We start from the raw sequence: 16,955 nt of genomic DNA on the forward strand, positions 1-16,955 counted from the left end.
ACAAGCCGACTGGCTTACCTTAATAGAGGAGGAAATGTTGTTCCTCAAAGAAGTCCCTGATACTATCTGCTTCCTGGAAGCATGGGTGACGGAATTGAATGGAAAAGTCGTAGAAATCGACGGAATGAAAAACTGTCTGGATGGGTTGCCAATCGCAGAACTGAGGTTTCGAGTGACCTCGCTCGAAGAAAAAGTTGCTCCTATGGCAGCCCAAGACCATCTGGTAGCCCCGATAGCTCTGTCGCGCACAAGGAGGGACGTGGCGAAGAGTTCGACGTGCTACAAAATACAATGATGAGTTTGTTCAATGGATTAGCTGACGAATTCAAAAGAATGATCGATGTCATCCAAGAAAAGATGCCCGCACTCGAATTGAGATGACCATGAAAGCTGGAGAACGTCACGGCTGGGCAAACTAATACAGGATCCAACAAACTGAAGTTCCCAGACCCCAGACCTTTCAAATGGAACCAGGACACCAAAGAATTGGAGAACTTCATCTTTGATGTCGAACAGTACTTCAAAGCCACAACGGCTTGTACCGACGACATAAAAGTGACAGTAGCCTCAATGTCTCTCATAGACAATGTAAAACTTTGGTGGCGTACGAAGGTGCAAGACATCGAGAATGGATTGTGCACCATCGACTCGTGGGAAGACCTCAAGAGAGAGTTGAGGGACAAATTCTTCCCTGAAAACGTAGAACATCTAGCAATGGAAAAACTAATAGCCCTAAAACAAACTGGAAGCATAAGGGACTATGGCAAACAGTTCTCAACCCTGATGCTAGATATCAGGGGAACATCAGAGAAGGACAAGGTATTCTTCGAGCATACATCGCTTCAACCCTCGTTTTCTAAAACCTTCTCTTAAACCGAGGCCAGAGGCTCGAGCATACGTCGCTTGGCCATAGGCGACGCAAGAACGAATTGACTTAGCTCACTTATTGTTGGAAAGTGAGTGCCGCACAATCGCAAGTCCGCTGTCATCAAGAGTGCGAAAGTGACACTCGGTACAGTCTTTGAAAAACTCATTTCAAAGGAAGTCACTCGAGACACTCTCGTCTCAGCACGCTCGCCCACACTATGACACACGTATGTGCCACAGGGCCCATATATAATAATCATAATAAATGGTAACTTTCCTTAAAAAAAAAGAAAAAAGTATATATTTATAAAAAATAATGTGTACCCATATATTTATTTTATATTTTCGATGAAATTACCTAAAAAGTCCAGCAACCTTAAATTAAATATTTATTGGAAATATAATAAACTATAAATTGAAAAATAATAAAAGAATAATGATAGGTGGGACATATTCCCATGGTACGAAATTTCCCACCTATCACAGGTTGCTTACACTTTTTATTTTATTTTTTATTTTTATTTTTATTTTAACAAGAAAACGAGAACAACCTAGTACTTCATATATAATAAAATATATTATATTTTTTTTCTCCCAATACTTTTAATATTAATAAATTTATAAATTATAGCTTTACGCTTTGGGATTTGGATTATTTTTTTTTTAAATTTAGGTGAAATTATGCGACTTCATAGTTAATTGCCATTCATTTATGTTTTTTTTATAAAAAAAAATCTCGTATTTATCAATTAAATAAATTATAATATTAGTTTAATATTTTATTGACCAACCATCTGTAAATTAAAAAAATAAATAAATAAAATTGTCACAAAATTTATAACATAGATTTAATCAACTTTTATATTTAATAAGATTTACTATTCAAATGGATAAATCATTAAATAATGAAAATCAATTTGAATTAATATAAATAAAGTTTGAAGACAAAAATTTAAGAATGTTTCATTTCTCTCCGTCTATCCAACCGACATAGGATCTCACAATCCACATTTTTGGGAGGTTAACGTCCTCGTTGACACAATGGGGTCTCACAATCAAGGGTCTAGCATCCTCGCAAGCACGATATCCCAATATCTAGCTCCGATACCATTTGTAACAACTCAAAACCCACTATTAGTAGATATCGTTCTTGCTTGCATACTGTCCAGTGTTTGACTTTGATACCATTTGTAACAACCTCAATCTACCGTCAGTAGATATTATCCACTTTTGTCTGTTACATATCATCATTAGCCTCAGGTTTTAAAACACCTCTATTAGGCGAATTGTAAGGAGGGAAAATTTTTTAGACACAGGGACGATAGAAAGAATAGGAGAAGTGATTTCACTATATTTTTTTATCAGGAACGGGCTCTGTTCAAGAATGACAGATTGCCCATCGTTTCTTTAATTTCGGGAGAAATACGATCGGGGCTAATTCAAACCCTTTGGGCAAAATAAGAACAGCCCCACATTCAAACCGTCCCTTCAGGAACATGCCCTATCACAAGAATAAAGACAGATTGATCATCGTTTCTTTAATTTCGGGAGAAATACGATCGGGCTAATTCAAACCCTTTGGGTAAAATAAGAACAGCCCCACATTCAAACCGTCCCTTCAGGAACATGCCCTATCACAAGAATAAAGACAGATTGATCATCGTTTCTTTAATTTCGGGAGAAATACGATCGGGCTAATTCAAACCCTTTGGGTAAAATAAGAACAGCCCCACATTCAAACCGTCCCTTCAGGAACATGCCCTATCACAAGAATAAAAGACAGATTGACCCTTGTTTCTTAAATTTCGGGAGAAACACGATTCGGAGGGGGCTAATTCAAACCCTTCTGTTAAAATAAGAACATCCCCACATTCAAACAACCCATTTTCCCATTCGCAAGAGTTGCATATCATAACAACTACTTCAAATACAGTATCGGGAAGTACCGCTTGTGGAACCTCGATAACCACGGGCTGAATGGTTCATTCTTCTCTCGATTTCTAGAGAAATGGAGTGAATCTAAAAATACAAAACATATTTGAAAAATTGGAAAAATGGCCCTACCCTCATTTAGAAGAAATAATTGGAAGAATAGACCTCTGTTTATACAAAATTAGAAAAGGAAGCAAGTGAAGAGAAAGGAGAGAAAGAAGAGAGAAACAGAGTGCTCCAAAGAGCTCTCTCCCCATCTCAGAGAGAGAGAGAGAGAGAGAGAGAGAGAGACGGCGACAGCACTTGCAGGCAGAGATGGACAGACAACAGAGGCGTCTGAGAAAGCCATTTTTTGGGGATTTGGTAACGTTAAGTCAGCTCCCTTAATACAGAAGAGAGAGAGAGAGAGGGAGAGAGGGAGAGGCACAGGCAATGAAATTAAAGACACCAACAAAATTTGCCCCCAGAACAACCCTTTCCCTCAAACAAAATAACAACCTGATTTGTAACCGAAGCACTGCAGATAATAATAATCACACCCACACTCTGTTACACTCCTTAAACAAACAACTTCTACTCCTAATTATCATTGCTTGCATAACCGCTCTGTTTTCTTACCTTTTTTCTTCTTTTCCTCTCTCTCTCTCGCTTTCTTTCTTCTGGGTTTTGTCCTTTGATCGGTAAATGGGGTAGCCAGATTCTGGTCTATTTTCATTTGTTCTTGTTCTTGTTGTTTTCTATTACCCATTTGAATTGAATGACGCTTTCGGAGCAGAATCCGGCGGAGTTTCGCAAAGGTGAGAGACCCTGAAATTTCTTCTCTGTTTTCTGATATGGGTTTTAGCAGAAACCGAGGAATTTTGTAAATTCCGACCAGTTTTTGGAGTGTTTGATTGTTTTTGCTTGGTGGGTAGGTTTGGAAGGTGAGGGTCTGTTTGAGGAGCTATGGAAGGCTTGTGCAGGGCCTCTTGTTGAAGTTCCTTTCAATGGAGAAAGGGTTTTTTACTTTCCTCAAGGGCATATGGAACAAGTATTTTCAACTCTCTTCCATTTCAAACTTAAAACCCTTTTCAATTCTTTGAGGCTGAGATTTCTTCTGTTTGTGTTGTTCTTCATCAGCTGGAAGAGTCAACAAATCATGAACTCAATCACCAAATCCCTCATTTTGATCTTCCTTCTAAGATCCTCTGTCGTGTCGTGAACATTCGTTTGTTGGTAATTATTACCCTTTTTTGTTGTTGTTGTTGTTCTTGTCCCTCTGCTGTTGTTTTTGTTGATTCTTCCAATTTTCAGGCTGAAAAGGAAACGGATGAGGTCTATGCTCAAATCACTTTACAACCAGAAGCTGATGTATGTATATGTTTGGTTTTAATGTTGTTCTGTTGTTCTGTTGTTTGTTGTTTGGTTGTAATGTTTTTTGGTGGGTGGATGAGCAGCAAAGTGAGCCGCAATGCCCTGATCCAGAGCCGCCTGAGCGGACAAGGCCAACTGTTCATTCTTTTTGTAAGATTTTGACAGCTTCTGATACTAGCACTCATGGAGGTTTCTCTGTTCTTAAAAAACATGCCACTGAATGCCTTCCTCCCCTTGTAAGCTCAATTGTTGTCTTGTTTTTGTGTCTTTTTTGGTTTGGTTTCTTAATGTTTGTCTGTTCTAAACTAATCCTAGGATATGAGTCAGTCCACCCCAACTCAGGAGCTAGCTGCCAAGGATCTTCATGGACATGAGTGGAAATTTAAGCATATTTTCAGAGGTACTTCAGCTGATCATGATGTCCAAAGCTGTCTGTTCTTCTCTGTTTGATCTTATGTTTTGGAACCAGGTCAACCACGAAGGCATTTGCTAACGACAGGGTGGAGTACGTTTGTCGTATCGAAACGACTCGTTGCTGGGGATGCCTTTGTGTTCTTAAGGTTCATACATGGAATACTTAGATATAGAGAGTTCATCATTGTTTTGCATTTTGTTGTATGAAAAATGATACTTGATTCACTTTTGTTAGGGGTGACAATGGGGAACTAAGAGTCGGGGTACGACGACAGGCTCGACAGCAGAGTTTGATGCCTTCCTCTGTGATATCTAGCCATAGTATGCATCTTGGAGTTCTTGCTACTGCTTCTCATGCTGTTCGTACGCAGACGTTTTTCGTTGTGTATTACAAGCCGAGGTTTGTTTCTGCACGTTAAATCCTTGGCTTTTTGGTACGATTTAGCCGTAACGAATCGTCATCGACAGAACTAGCCAATTCATCATCGGCTTAAACAAATACTTGGAAACGATCAAGAACAGATATGAAGTCGGGATGCGGTTTAAGATGAGATTCGAAGGAGAGGAATCACCGGAGAGAAGGTTCACTGGTACTATTGTTGGTGTTGGAGACATATCACCAATTTGGTCTGATTCTAAATGGCGATCACTGAAGGTGAACATAGTTTGCTTGATTTAGATTCTTAAAGATAATACACAACTTATGATACTTGGCATTTACTAGATCCAATGGGATGAAGCTGCTGCAATCCAGAGGCCCGAGCGAGTTTCTCCGTGGGAAATCGAACCGTTTGTACCGTCTGCGTCCTTAAACTTCACTCATCCATCCATAAAGAGTAAGAGGGCTCGACCCGTCGAGGTTCCTCCTCCTGGTAAGCGGGAAAACTAGTTGCTTTCTCGTTCGAAAAGGCTAGCTTCTTCCATGTCATTATGTTTGATTCCAATGTATGTTGATTGTGGGGTTGTAGAAAACACTTCTAGCTCGACTCCTACGGGTTTTTGGCTTCACGGATCGACGATTCCTCACGAGATACCCCAACTAAGTGGTGCTAATGATGTTCCGAGCAGCGGTAACCAGGTTGTTTGGTCTCTCTGGCAGCAAACGCTCGATGTCAATGTCGATAGCAGTCGAAGCCACTGCAATCCAATGGCACATGTTGAAGGCATTTGGCCTTCTCCTCCTCCTCCACTCTGTAATAACTCCCTGAAGCCTCTTCCCTCCCCTTATTCTCCATCCAGTACTTCAAAGCCTAGCAGTGAGCTCATTGAGCACGATCAATCGGAGAAAGGGAATAAACCCGACATCTCTCTCGGCTGCCGAATATTCGGGATCGATTTGAAAAAGAACTCTAGCATTGTCCCTTCCTTGGAGAAGAAATCGTGTTGCCAAACTACGGTGGCCACCGACATTGCCAAGGATCCAGTACCGATAGCTGCTGTGACATCTCAAGCCGATGCAGGAAAGGAGCAGCAGCAAGTTGCATCAGAGCTGTCGATGAAAGGAACACAGACGAATCACATTCCGAATTCATCGTCGAGAACACGTACAAAGGTCTAATAACGTTCCAAATCTTTTATCTTTTGTTGTTTTCTATTGACTAAAAACATTCACTATTGGTTTCTTGAGAAGGTACAAATGCAAGGAGTTGCTGTCGGTCGAGCAGTTGACTTAACGACACTGAAAGGGTACGAAGATCTCATAGACGAACTCGAGAACGTGTTCGAAATAAAAGGAGAACTTCGCGAAATGAACAAGTGGTCTATCGTTTTCACCGACGATGAATACGACATGATGCTCGTGGGGGATGATCCATGGCCAGAATTCTGCCAGATGGTGAAGAGGATCTTTATATACTCGAGCGAAGAAGTTAAGACGATGAGTAGCAACAGCAAGCTCGTTTCGCCACCATCCTTAGATAGCTTGGATTCAGAGCGCAAGACAGAATCCTAAATATTAGCAGCTTAGCAAGTAAGTAGTGTAGTAATTTAGCCTCTTTTATAGAACATTTCGATGAAAACTAGGAATTTCTGGAACTGCTTTTGTTGGTAAAGGAGCTGAAACTGCTTCTTTTCTGCAGTTTGAAACAATCCAGCTACATTCCTTGTGTATAAAGTTCTTACTGTTCTATCCACTGCTTCAAATGTTCTTCCCATGTTCTTGAAAATCTTCGAAGAATTTGATGATGTTTTGAAATGTCTGAATGAGTTCATAGATAGAGAAGGTTTTGATCCAAAAAAGGTAATAAAAGTTGGGTGTTTGGTGTAAAGGTAATGAGGGCAAGAAGTAGCTTTCATTAAAGATTGTTTCTTCTCTTAAAGCCACTTTCAACTACAAAATCTGTTGGATAAAGACATATCTTTCCATTATTGCTTACTTAGTGATGTGTATTATGCTTCAACTTAAAGAGAGAATTAATAAAAACTACCACTTTGAGACACGCTCGTTGAACTGTTCTTGGGTGACACGGTCGAGAAGTACCATGCATGGTTGCTAGTCGTCCTTTTTTTTCTGTTGGTCTCTTTCCCGGGTCTCCTTTCGAAGGGGAAAGTCTCCTTCGTATTCCTAATCTAGTGGGGTTGGGCGACTTTGTTTACCCTATCTTGACGAATTGTATCCCCTGTACAATGACATTGTTTGTGCGCTCGTTACCATTCCCGCTCAATGTTTGCAATGACAGTAGAAGCAATTGTAGACTTGTAAGTGTCGGACAATCGGTTTCAAATTATTTAACGTTAGACGAACTGGGTTTGTGATATCTGTCTCATACCTAAGGTTTGGATTAGGATTCGACAACTTAATGATCCCAACATTCCTCTGCATCCCTCACGATGAAGAAGTACGGCTAGATCGCATTAGAAATGTTAGTGAATGTACATCAAACGTTCGTCAAACATCTTGACTTGGCTCACCTACCTTTGAAGCTGGAATGCCTCTCTCGGAAGAAAATAGAGGAGTTTCTTAGAGGAATTGAAAATTTCGAAGCGGGATGTGGAGGGTGCTTATGCCCTAACGATAGGTCCTTATCGAGAAGGGCCATACTTCGAATTTTCAAAGCAAAAGACTTCCCTACTCCTTTAAAGCTCATCGCTCTAATACAATGGATCGAATGAGTCCGTTAAAGGAAGTGTATTATGATAAAGAAGTTTACTCGACCGAGTAAGATCCTTGAACTAACCACAACCATCATCGGCAACCCATTTTCATTTTCTTTATAAATGTTAACAAACGTTTGATACGATGCACTTTGTAATTATTATAAATATTTTAATTTAAATCGTTCGTACAAAAGACATGTGAGTAGAGATATCCAGTCTAATAAATTTAGGTAAAATAAAATATTTAATTTCTCTCGAAATGGAGAGTGGTGGGGACGGCGGGAGAATGGCGCGTGAAGAAACAGAGGGAAGAGAGAGAGAGTGGGAAAGTTAATTTAATGGCACCACATTTCTGAGCAGTGACCAGACATCCATCTTTTAGGTTGTCTTGTTCCCCCACACATAAAAATCGAAGTGGTCCCCTCCAAAAAAATAAAAAATTATACATGGGCCCTACAGGCTTTAACGTAGGCCACGTGGTACGGTTGCTGTCGTACCCACGTGTCATGGCCCCACATTTTGTTTCCTCCTCCTTACACTCCCTTATTTATTTTATACTTACGTATGTATTACCAAATCATGACCATCTCTTTTTCCTATTACTTTATTTCTTTTTATTATAATTATAAAAAAAAAAAATTATCTTTTTTTGGGCTGACGTCATTTTATGTAACGATCGAGTTCAACAATGGTACACGATTGAACCGTGATTGGATGACGTAAGGTTAAACATGCTGAAAACGTATGTGTTGATATGTGGAGATAACGTTCACTATTGAAAGCAACTCAAGACAAGTTTGTCGGGTGTCAAATTCAAATTCTAAATCCAAATATGAATCTTGGGCTCGAGTCATTACAAAAGGAATGAGAACAAATCCTGTGAGGTCCCACATTGGTTGGAGAGGGAAACGAAACATTCTTTCTAAGGGCGTGGAAACATCTTCCTAGTAGACGCATTTTAAAAATCTTGAAGGAAAACCTAAAATGACAATATGCTAGCGGTGAATTTGGACGGTTAAAAACCCTCTCGTATTATTACGAGCATGTATATAACATTTTTGTTACCGTAATTAGCTACTTAACGCAATTTGGTTTGATGTTTTTATTTTTAAAAACAAAAATAATGAATAATTGAATGAAGAGTATAATATTCATATTCTCCTACTCGCAAACCCCTTTATATCTCGTGGAATATCACATTTCGGCAAATGATTCACAAAATCAAAATCTTCCAATATTTTCAAACATATTCCTCCACAAATTAAATTAAATTTGATATGTACTCGTTCGGGTCGGAGGTTTAAATAATCATATTTGAGTAGTTGGAACTCTCGAAGAGAATACCGAGTGTGAGATCCACATTGATTCACGAAGGGAACGAAACATTCATCATAAGGGTGTGGAAACCTATCCATAGTAGACGCGTTTTAAAATCATAAGGTTGACAGCAATACACGACGGACCAAGTGGACAATATCTACTAGCAGTGAGCTTGAGCTATTACAAATGATATCAAAGCTAGATACCAAGTGGTGTGCCAACGAGGACGTTGGAGCTATAAGGAGGGTGGATTGTGACAAAACATTTATTATAAGGGTGTGGAAATCTCTCTCTAGCAGACATGTTTTAAAACCGTGAGACTAACGTTGATACGTAACTAGACAAAGTGGACAATATTTGCTAGTGGTAGACTTGAGCTGTTACATACGTTCATGACCCGACCCAAATTGAGTTGATCGAAGCTGATTACTCGAAACCGAACATAATAACAACAAGAATAAGAAGAAGAAAGGGTTAGTGGAAGAGTGGGATCTAAATGATATTAATTTATTTAAGTAATTGAATTTATTGGGTATGAGCATCTTATCTTAGAACCATCAAATTGATTAAAATTCTAATCTTTGAGATAATCATTTCCAATATGAACTTTCATTATTTATATAATTATTAAATTTTAATGCTAGATTTTGTTGATTAGATATTCACATCTTCTTTTAAAAGGAATTTATCTTTTTAAAAAATAAAAAATAAAAAAAGGTAAAAGAATATGATAAAACTAAGCTTCAATGGAAGATATGATTCCTTCTCAAACAATATTAAGCAACTCTTTTGACTAAACCCACAACAAAAAAAAATTAATAATAATAAAAAAAATGACGGACGGGGAAAGCTACCGACCCCGACCCTTCTTTCTAAATGGGGATGTCCTGTTGCTCATTTCTTGTTGGACCTAAGCGTTTGGCCTTTCCTTCTCCATGACCACTCACTTGGTTAATTCTAGCTTGGTCGTTACATGTCGGTTAGATGTGTACTACACTGTAACGACCTAGGCCCATGGCTAGCAGATATTGTCCTCCTTAGACTTTCACTCTCAGGCTTTTCCTTAAGGTTTTTAAAACGGTTTCCATGCCCTACTCCCCAACCAATGTGGGATATCACAATCCATCCCTCTTTAAGGTCCAGCGTCCTTGCTGGCACTCGTTCCTTTCTCCTATCAATATGGGACTCCCACCAAATCCACCCCCTTCGGGACCTAGCGTCCTTACTGACACACCATCTCGTGTCTACCCCCTTTGAGGAACAGTCTCCTTGGTGGCACATCTCCCGATTTGTAACGGCCGAAGCCCACCGTTAACAGATATTGTCCTTTTTGGGCTTTCCCTTCCAAGTTTCCTCTCAAAGTTTTTAAAACGTGTCTGTTAAGGAGAGGTTTCCACACCCTTATAAAGAGTGTTTCGTTCTCCTCGATATCACGGGACTCTATAGTAATCTTCTTTATTTATCATCCATAAAAAGTGGTAAGATTCTGATAAAAAGTTGGTAGGAGAAGGATCATTAAAATTGATGTGTTAATTTCACTTCCCTATGGAGCTCATCAAATTCTTTGCCTTATTCTGCCGCAGTCATTGATTCTCCATCTTTGCCAAGTGAGAAGGAAGATTCGACGACCATTTCTTTGTAATATAGACGCCATTAATGATTCACTTGCTTTCTCTAGATGCTAAAAACAAGCCACCGAACACACTTTGATGAACGTCCACTCAAGTAAAGCTACGAGGGTTCATACTTAAAACTCACAATATTATACCATCGTGGAGATATGCGAAATATTTCTCTTGCCCTTAACAGCTTGGGTCGAGATGTGTGAGATTCTACATTGGTTGGAGACTAGAACAGAACATTTTTTACAAGGATGTGAGAACGTTTTAGAATTTTGAGAACAAGTCTGAAAGAGAAAGCCCAAAGAGGTCATACTACTAGCGATGGGCTTGAGTTGTTACAAATGGTATCAGAGTGGAACGAAAGATCAAAAGATGACAATATCTATTAGCTGTGAAATTGGGCGGGTAGAAGATGCCTACGAGAAAAATTATCTTTTATTCTTAAAAATATGTTTAATAATGATAATGAGCCATGATAAGTATAACAAGAAAAATCATGAAAAGGAATGTCAAAAAAGTATAGAGGAAGACATTTAAGGAAATTGCTAATTATGTGTAATTTTATTCCGTTTTTTTATTCTCTTATTTAAATATTACAAATAAATATCCCGAATAATGACACCACTTTTTCTAATAAATAAATATCCCGAATTTTTGTTTTTAATTTAAAAGTTATTTTTTCTTTTTCTCGGTCAATTACCATTGAACTATACTTACTTTTAACGTTGATAAAGTTGAATAAAATTTTAATTTGATTAATACTTTTTTAAGACTTTCAATTTAGCTCATATACACGAGCTTTAACTTCTTTCTAGGTATAGGAGATGCAAGCTTAGAAGATTGATTGGACCCAAAAAGGGGTTCGGTTAGTTGAATCTACAACAGAGGAATCTAGAATAACTCCCACGGTAACAACCCTAGTCCACCACTAGCCGATATTGTCCTCTCTGAGTTTTTCCTTCTAGACTTCCCCCAATGTTTTTAAAACGCGTCGATTAGGGAGAGGTTTCCACACCCTTATTTTGTTCCCCTCTCCAACCGATATGGGATCTCACAGTCCACCTCCTTCGAGGCCCAGCGTTTACGCTGGCACTTATTCCCTTCTCAATTTTGGTTACCCGAGACCGAATATGAACGTTAATTTCCATCCGAGGAGACTTAATTTCTAAAAAGCCCAAAAAAAAAAAAAAAAAAAACTAGCTTGATGGATCACCCAAAACACTGGCCCAATAGGCTTGATGATGAGTCATTCCAATGCAAAAGCCCAAGAAAAAACTATAGGGACCACCCTTTGCCACAAAATTTTGTTTATTATTTTGATGAGTAACAAAGTTAGTTGTCTAGTGTTACTCGTATACTCTTCCAACCATGTAGCGTTTTGATTTAAACTCGATCATGGCCATCCTTATGGAAAACTTTAGGTGAAGTTCTTTCATCGTCAACCAAACTTCATTTCGTGTACATACTTGTATTGCAACCTTCGACCTATGAGAGGAGTTACCGGCTGTCTTTCGTTCCTTCTTGGACAATTCTTCTTTCACTAGAGTTTCACTAAGGTTTCACTATTCTTTTACTGTAAACAAGGTAAACCGTCTTCTACTTTCTTTCATCTATTTATTGGTCACTTTTCTATTCGTTCCGAAGTTCATTAGGAACTGAACAGGGGAACCAGGAGAACTCAGTGAGAGAAGAAGCTAAATATACGAAATGGGTCGAGCCCATATTGCTGCAAAGTAATAGCCGCGTGCATCTAACTCAAGACTCTCAATAGACACAAACATCCTCACTGATGCATCATTCTCCTTGGTTGCATCATGACATGGCTCAATGAATTTACAGTCACACCTTACTCCCCTCCCCTTCCCTCCTCTCCATATAGTCACACCTTACTCCCCTCCCCTTCCCTCCTCTCCATATCCATATGAGCTCATTAATGCATCCATTATCTCAAATAATAAAGGAAAGGAGGAAAGAATAAAGAGAAGTCCACTAGAAGGGTAAGGCATATACTTATTAGTGGTTTGAAAAAAGAAGGCAAAGAAGAGCACAAGCTTGAATAGCATGTGCCACCATCACATAGCCTCTCTCTTTCTACCTTCTTTTCAGCTTATTTGTTTATTTATATATACATATCCTATACTTTTAAACCTACATAAACTACTACTACTATTAAACTTTAATGTCATAAAATAATATATTTTTTTTAACTACTACAGCTAAGATCGTAATACTTATCTAAGATTAAAGTGCAGGATAGATGAAGTTAAATTTGGTTCTTACCAATATTTCGGTTTCCCTCTGGTTCGCTCTCCACCGTACATGTGCTCCTCTATCCCTTCAAGTGGTTGTTTTCCCCTAATAATAAAGGAAATTAGTTCCTAACAAAACAGGAGTACTTTTGTACCTAAAGACATGAGAAACGTCGAATATGTACCTAATAGTTATTAAAAGACATACATATAACAGACAGAGAACAAGATGACAACCACATGGATGGATTTGCTCAATAATTTATCAAAAGAAAGGGGGGAACAAGCTCAAAAGTGACAGCAATATAAGAAGGAAAGGGAAAAAGAAAAAGAAAGAAGCTTCATAAGGGATTCATCCCATCTACATCCATCAGCTTTTCAAGACTTAAACTCACAACCCCCTCACTTAATTAAGGCCCTCTTTGGTTGGTTGCAGAATTAAGTCTCTCTCTCTCTCTTTCTCTCACTTCGTTTCTTCGTCTCAGAAGCAGAGGAGAGAGAGAGAGAGAGATATGAAGGTTGAACCCAATAACCCATTTCTTGTGAGAAAGCAAAGACATGTTCTTCTCAAATTTGCCCTCTTTTTGCTCTTCATTGCTCTTTCTTTTCACATTTTCCTCTCTGTTTCTTCCAAGCTAATGTCATCTTCCCCTCTTCAAATCAGAGCTCATTCCCCTCAAAATGGTGAGATTCTTTTCTCTTCACTTTTCCAGGAAAATGGATTTTCTCGGGAAAATCCCCCCTCCCTACAACAAATCTCATATCGACCCTTTTTTCAGACACTAATAGCAGACAATTACTCCAAACATTTTGGGGATACATCTAAGTTCATCACTATTATCTTATCTGTCTGAAATTCCTATGTTTGATGCTCACTGATTCTGGTTTTTTCATGTAAAAATTCAGATACTAGAGCAGAATGTGATATATTTGTGGGGGAATGGGTAGCAGACCTTGCTGGACCCTCTTACACTAATGAGAGCTGCCATGTCATTGAAGCTCATCAGAACTGTGTACGAAATGGACGACCCGACACGGGTTATCTTTACTGGAGATGGAGTCCGAAGGACTGCGATTTACCGAGGTTTAATCCCAGGAAGTTTCTTAATCTAATGAGGAACAAATCATGGGCTTTCGTTGGCGATTCCATTCAACGTAACCATGTTCAATCATTGGTTTGTACTCTTTCTCAGGTACTATACAGCTTCCAATTCTTTGAGTTTCAAGCAATTATTAGTCTTGTTTTTGTGTCGTGTCGAGATTCGATGATCTTGTGGGATCGTTTTCGAGCCTAAACAGAGGAGAACTATGTGGTTAGATCACCAATTGAAACAGGGGTTAAGAAGTTCATTTCCAATGAACTTAACTTTGTTTAGAAGCTAAGGAACCTTATCTTTTGCATCTTCTTTATGGTGTCATTACAAAGAGATGTTTGGTCTACTGCTACAGTAAAGCATCATCAATATTTGCATCCTCAATAATTGACCAATAAACCAACTACACTAGAAATTCATAATTAACAATTCAAGAACAAAAATTGGACTTCCTTTTTTCTTCACTGACTGTTAATAAATTCTGCTTGGATTTCAGATCTAAAAAGCCCCACATTTTAGAAATAGGGGGAAAAAAAGGTCTGACTTGGATGCTGGAAAAGGACCCACCAACACCCACTGGAACACTTTGAATATTGTCGTGTGGACTTTGCTTCTTGTCGTGTTCTTTTTTATTCTTTGGCATAATTTATTGTTTGTTGATATGTTTTGTTATTGATGAAAGTTCAGTGGAAATGTCCCACAGGTGGAGGAAGCGGTTGAGATCTACCATGATGAAGAGTACAGATCCAAAAAATGGAGCTTCCCATCTCACAACTTCACACTTTCAGTGATTTGGGATCCGTTCCTAACAAAAGCGGTCATTTTTGAGGATATCAATGGAGTTTCGAGTTCGGATGTCCAGCTCCATCTCGACAAGCTCGATGAAGAATGGACCTCACAGTATAAGGATCTTGATTATGTTGTAATTGCAGGTGGGAAATGGTTTTTGAAGACTGCTATATACTACGAGAACGACACTGTCATTGGCTGCCATAACTGCTTGGTAAAGAACTTAACAGACCTAGGGTTTGAGTATGCGTATCGAAAAGTAATTGACCGGGTATTTGACTTCATCACGGGTTCTGATCACAAGGCGTTTGTGTTCTTCAGAACTACCACACCAGATCACTTTGAGAATGGAGAATGGTTCAGTGGAGGGCAATGCAATAGGACAGTGCCCTTCAAGGGAGGGGAGGTTGACATGAAAGATGTGGACGTAGCAATGAGAAAAATTGAACTGGAAGAGTTTGGGAAGGTTGTTGGGTCTGGAAAGGGCCAAAGCTTGAAGCTTCTCGACACGACCCGACTCTCGTTATTGAGACCTGATGGGCACCCGGGTCCATACAGGCAGTTCCATCCATTTGCAGATGGAAATAAGAAAGTTCAGACTGATTGTTTACATTGGTGTTTACCAGGTCCAATAGACTCCTGGAATGATTTGCTAATGCAATTGTTGGTTCAGATGTAAAGGATTGAAGATTCAAAGGGTTGGACATTTTTGGAGAACACAAGATTGAACTTTCACAGGGTTGGAATAGAAAGTGATTACTTCAAAGGATTTTGGTTGGCTGTTTGTTTTACCTGGAAAAGAATAAATGCTTTTTATATATATATATAGAAACAGAAATGCCTCCATTGATCAATCTTGTAAAACCATTTGTAAACCAAAATATAAGCTTGATGGAGCTGAAAAAGGAAATAAGGACACCTAATAATCAATCTTTTGTAACAAAAAGAAGAGTGATGGTTTATTTACTTTTTGTTTCTTCTTGTTTTTGGTTTTCCTTCTGCAAATCTAGACAGCATAAGGATCCACCACACACCCAACTGTTCGAATACATTCCATTCCCCACCTACATCCAATTCGAGAATAGTCGATGAGAAACTTTTGGTTCGTGGCCAAAGAAACGTTTCTCATCTGGTTATTTAAAGATAAAGATCACTAGTCAGGTCTAACTGAGAATCTTAGAACTAATAACAAATTCTCATGAGAAAGCAAAACAACAATTTAAAGACAACACCAATCCAGATACAATCTCTAGATGATTTAAATTGAAACCTTCGCTGAATATATCCTTCATTTTGTAGCTGGTTCCGGCTTCCTTTCCTTTGGTTTCAGAAATGGATCCTGCAAATGAACATCCATAGGAATGATTACGGTCAATTAAGGAAAAAAGAAGTATCAATTATGTTTTTATTTTGAGAAATAAACACCACTCATCGAAAAATGAAATACAAAACACAGGATGAGGAAGAAACACTCCAATTGGCACCAAATTCTCATTACAAAAGGTTTTACAAAGCGAGCTCCATTTTGTGGCATGCCCATTTCCAAAAGATACAAATATGATTAAAACTATCGGAAAATTTATCAGTTTTCTTTGACGTTAAGTTTTCAATGAAAGACCCTAATAACATTGTTCGAGTGAATTTTACAAATTTTCTTATTTCTTCCTGGCCAATCAATGAGAGACTTAATAACAGTGTTCCAAAGAATTTTCTTCTTTCCTTTGAGAAGATTCCTGCCCAATATCTTGGAATTTTTAATGGTTAGCAATATAAATAAACATTTGAATTCAACATAAATTTTCTGGACAAATTTCTATATTACAAGAAATTGTATCTAGAAGGAAACTCATACTTGATCCAGAATCCATAATAATGAGCCCCAATACATGGTTAATTAATTGCTAATTAGAAGCTGTAACTGTAAGAACTACCTACGAACAGATAATATATTTTCAAATCCAAGATATAAGAATGGCCTGTAGAAGCTCTACAAAGGGTTTTTGGAATGATCAAGAATTTCTCGGTTGAAGATGTAAATTTGGCGTAATACCACAGCGCACCTTCAACATAACATTCAAAGAAATGTCTTAGTTATCTGTGTTGGATGATGAAAGTCTCACATCGGCTAATTTAGGGAATGATCATGGGTTTATAATCAAGGAATGCTCTCTCCATTGGTATGAGGCCTTTTGGGGAATCCCAAAGCAAAGCCATGAGAG

General features: G+C 38.5%; 2 protein-coding genes across 2 annotated transcripts; both read left to right on the forward strand.

The window, feature by feature from the left end:
- Nucleotides 1-3,023: 3,023 nt before the first annotated feature.
- LOC111778516 (auxin response factor 18-like) lies at nt 3,024-6,760 on the forward strand. The gene is made up of 12 exons (XM_023658400.1): nt 3,024-3,596; nt 3,714-3,829; nt 3,919-4,014; nt 4,093-4,149; nt 4,236-4,388; nt 4,468-4,552; nt 4,622-4,712; nt 4,802-4,966; nt 5,035-5,221; nt 5,291-5,438; nt 5,535-6,118; nt 6,197-6,760. The coding sequence occupies exons 1-12, from the start codon at nt 3,557-3,559 to the stop codon at nt 6,515-6,517; spliced, it is 2,043 nt and encodes a 680-aa protein (XP_023514168.1). The 5' UTR covers nt 3,024-3,556; the 3' UTR covers nt 6,518-6,760.
- A 6,445-nt stretch (nt 6,761-13,205) lies between these two features.
- On the forward strand, nt 13,206-15,759 carry LOC111778997 (protein trichome birefringence-like 26). Its single transcript, XM_023659023.1, has 3 exons — nt 13,206-13,537; nt 13,760-14,046; nt 14,651-15,759. Exons 1-3 carry the CDS (start codon nt 13,366-13,368, stop codon nt 15,413-15,415), a joined length of 1,224 nt encoding a protein of 407 aa, XP_023514791.1. The 5' UTR covers nt 13,206-13,365; the 3' UTR covers nt 15,416-15,759.
- Nucleotides 15,760-16,955: the final 1,196 nt, after the last annotated feature.

The sequence above is a fragment of the Cucurbita pepo genome, chromosome LG17 (assembly GCF_002806865.2).
Source record: "Cucurbita pepo subsp. pepo cultivar mu-cu-16 chromosome LG17, ASM280686v2, whole genome shotgun sequence".
Taxonomy (NCBI): Eukaryota; Viridiplantae; Streptophyta; class Magnoliopsida; order Cucurbitales; family Cucurbitaceae; genus Cucurbita; species Cucurbita pepo.

What these genes read in the sequence shown, in the direction of transcription:
- LOC111778516 (XM_023658400.1), top strand. Translation starts at nt 3,557, where the DNA reads ATGACGCTTTCGGAGCAGAATCCGGCGGAGTTTCGCAAAG. An exon ending in TCGTGAACATTCGTTTGTTG is followed by an intron (nt 4,015 to 4,092) that starts GTAATTATTACC and finishes TCCAATTTTCAG; the next exon opens with GCTGAAAAGGAAACGGATGA. An exon ending in CTAAATGGCGATCACTGAAG is followed by an intron (nt 5,222 to 5,290) that starts GTGAACATAGTT and finishes GGCATTTACTAG; the next exon opens with ATCCAATGGGATGAAGCTGC.
- LOC111778997 (XM_023659023.1), top strand. Translation starts at nt 13,366, where the DNA reads ATGAAGGTTGAACCCAATAACCCATTTCTTGTGAGAAAGCAAAGACAT. An exon ending in AGCTCATTCCCCTCAAAATG is followed by an intron (nt 13,538 to 13,759) that starts GTGAGATTCTTT and finishes GTAAAAATTCAG; the next exon opens with ATACTAGAGCAGAATGTGAT. An exon ending in TGGTTTGTACTCTTTCTCAG is followed by an intron (nt 14,047 to 14,650) that starts GTACTATACAGC and finishes AATGTCCCACAG; the next exon opens with GTGGAGGAAGCGGTTGAGAT.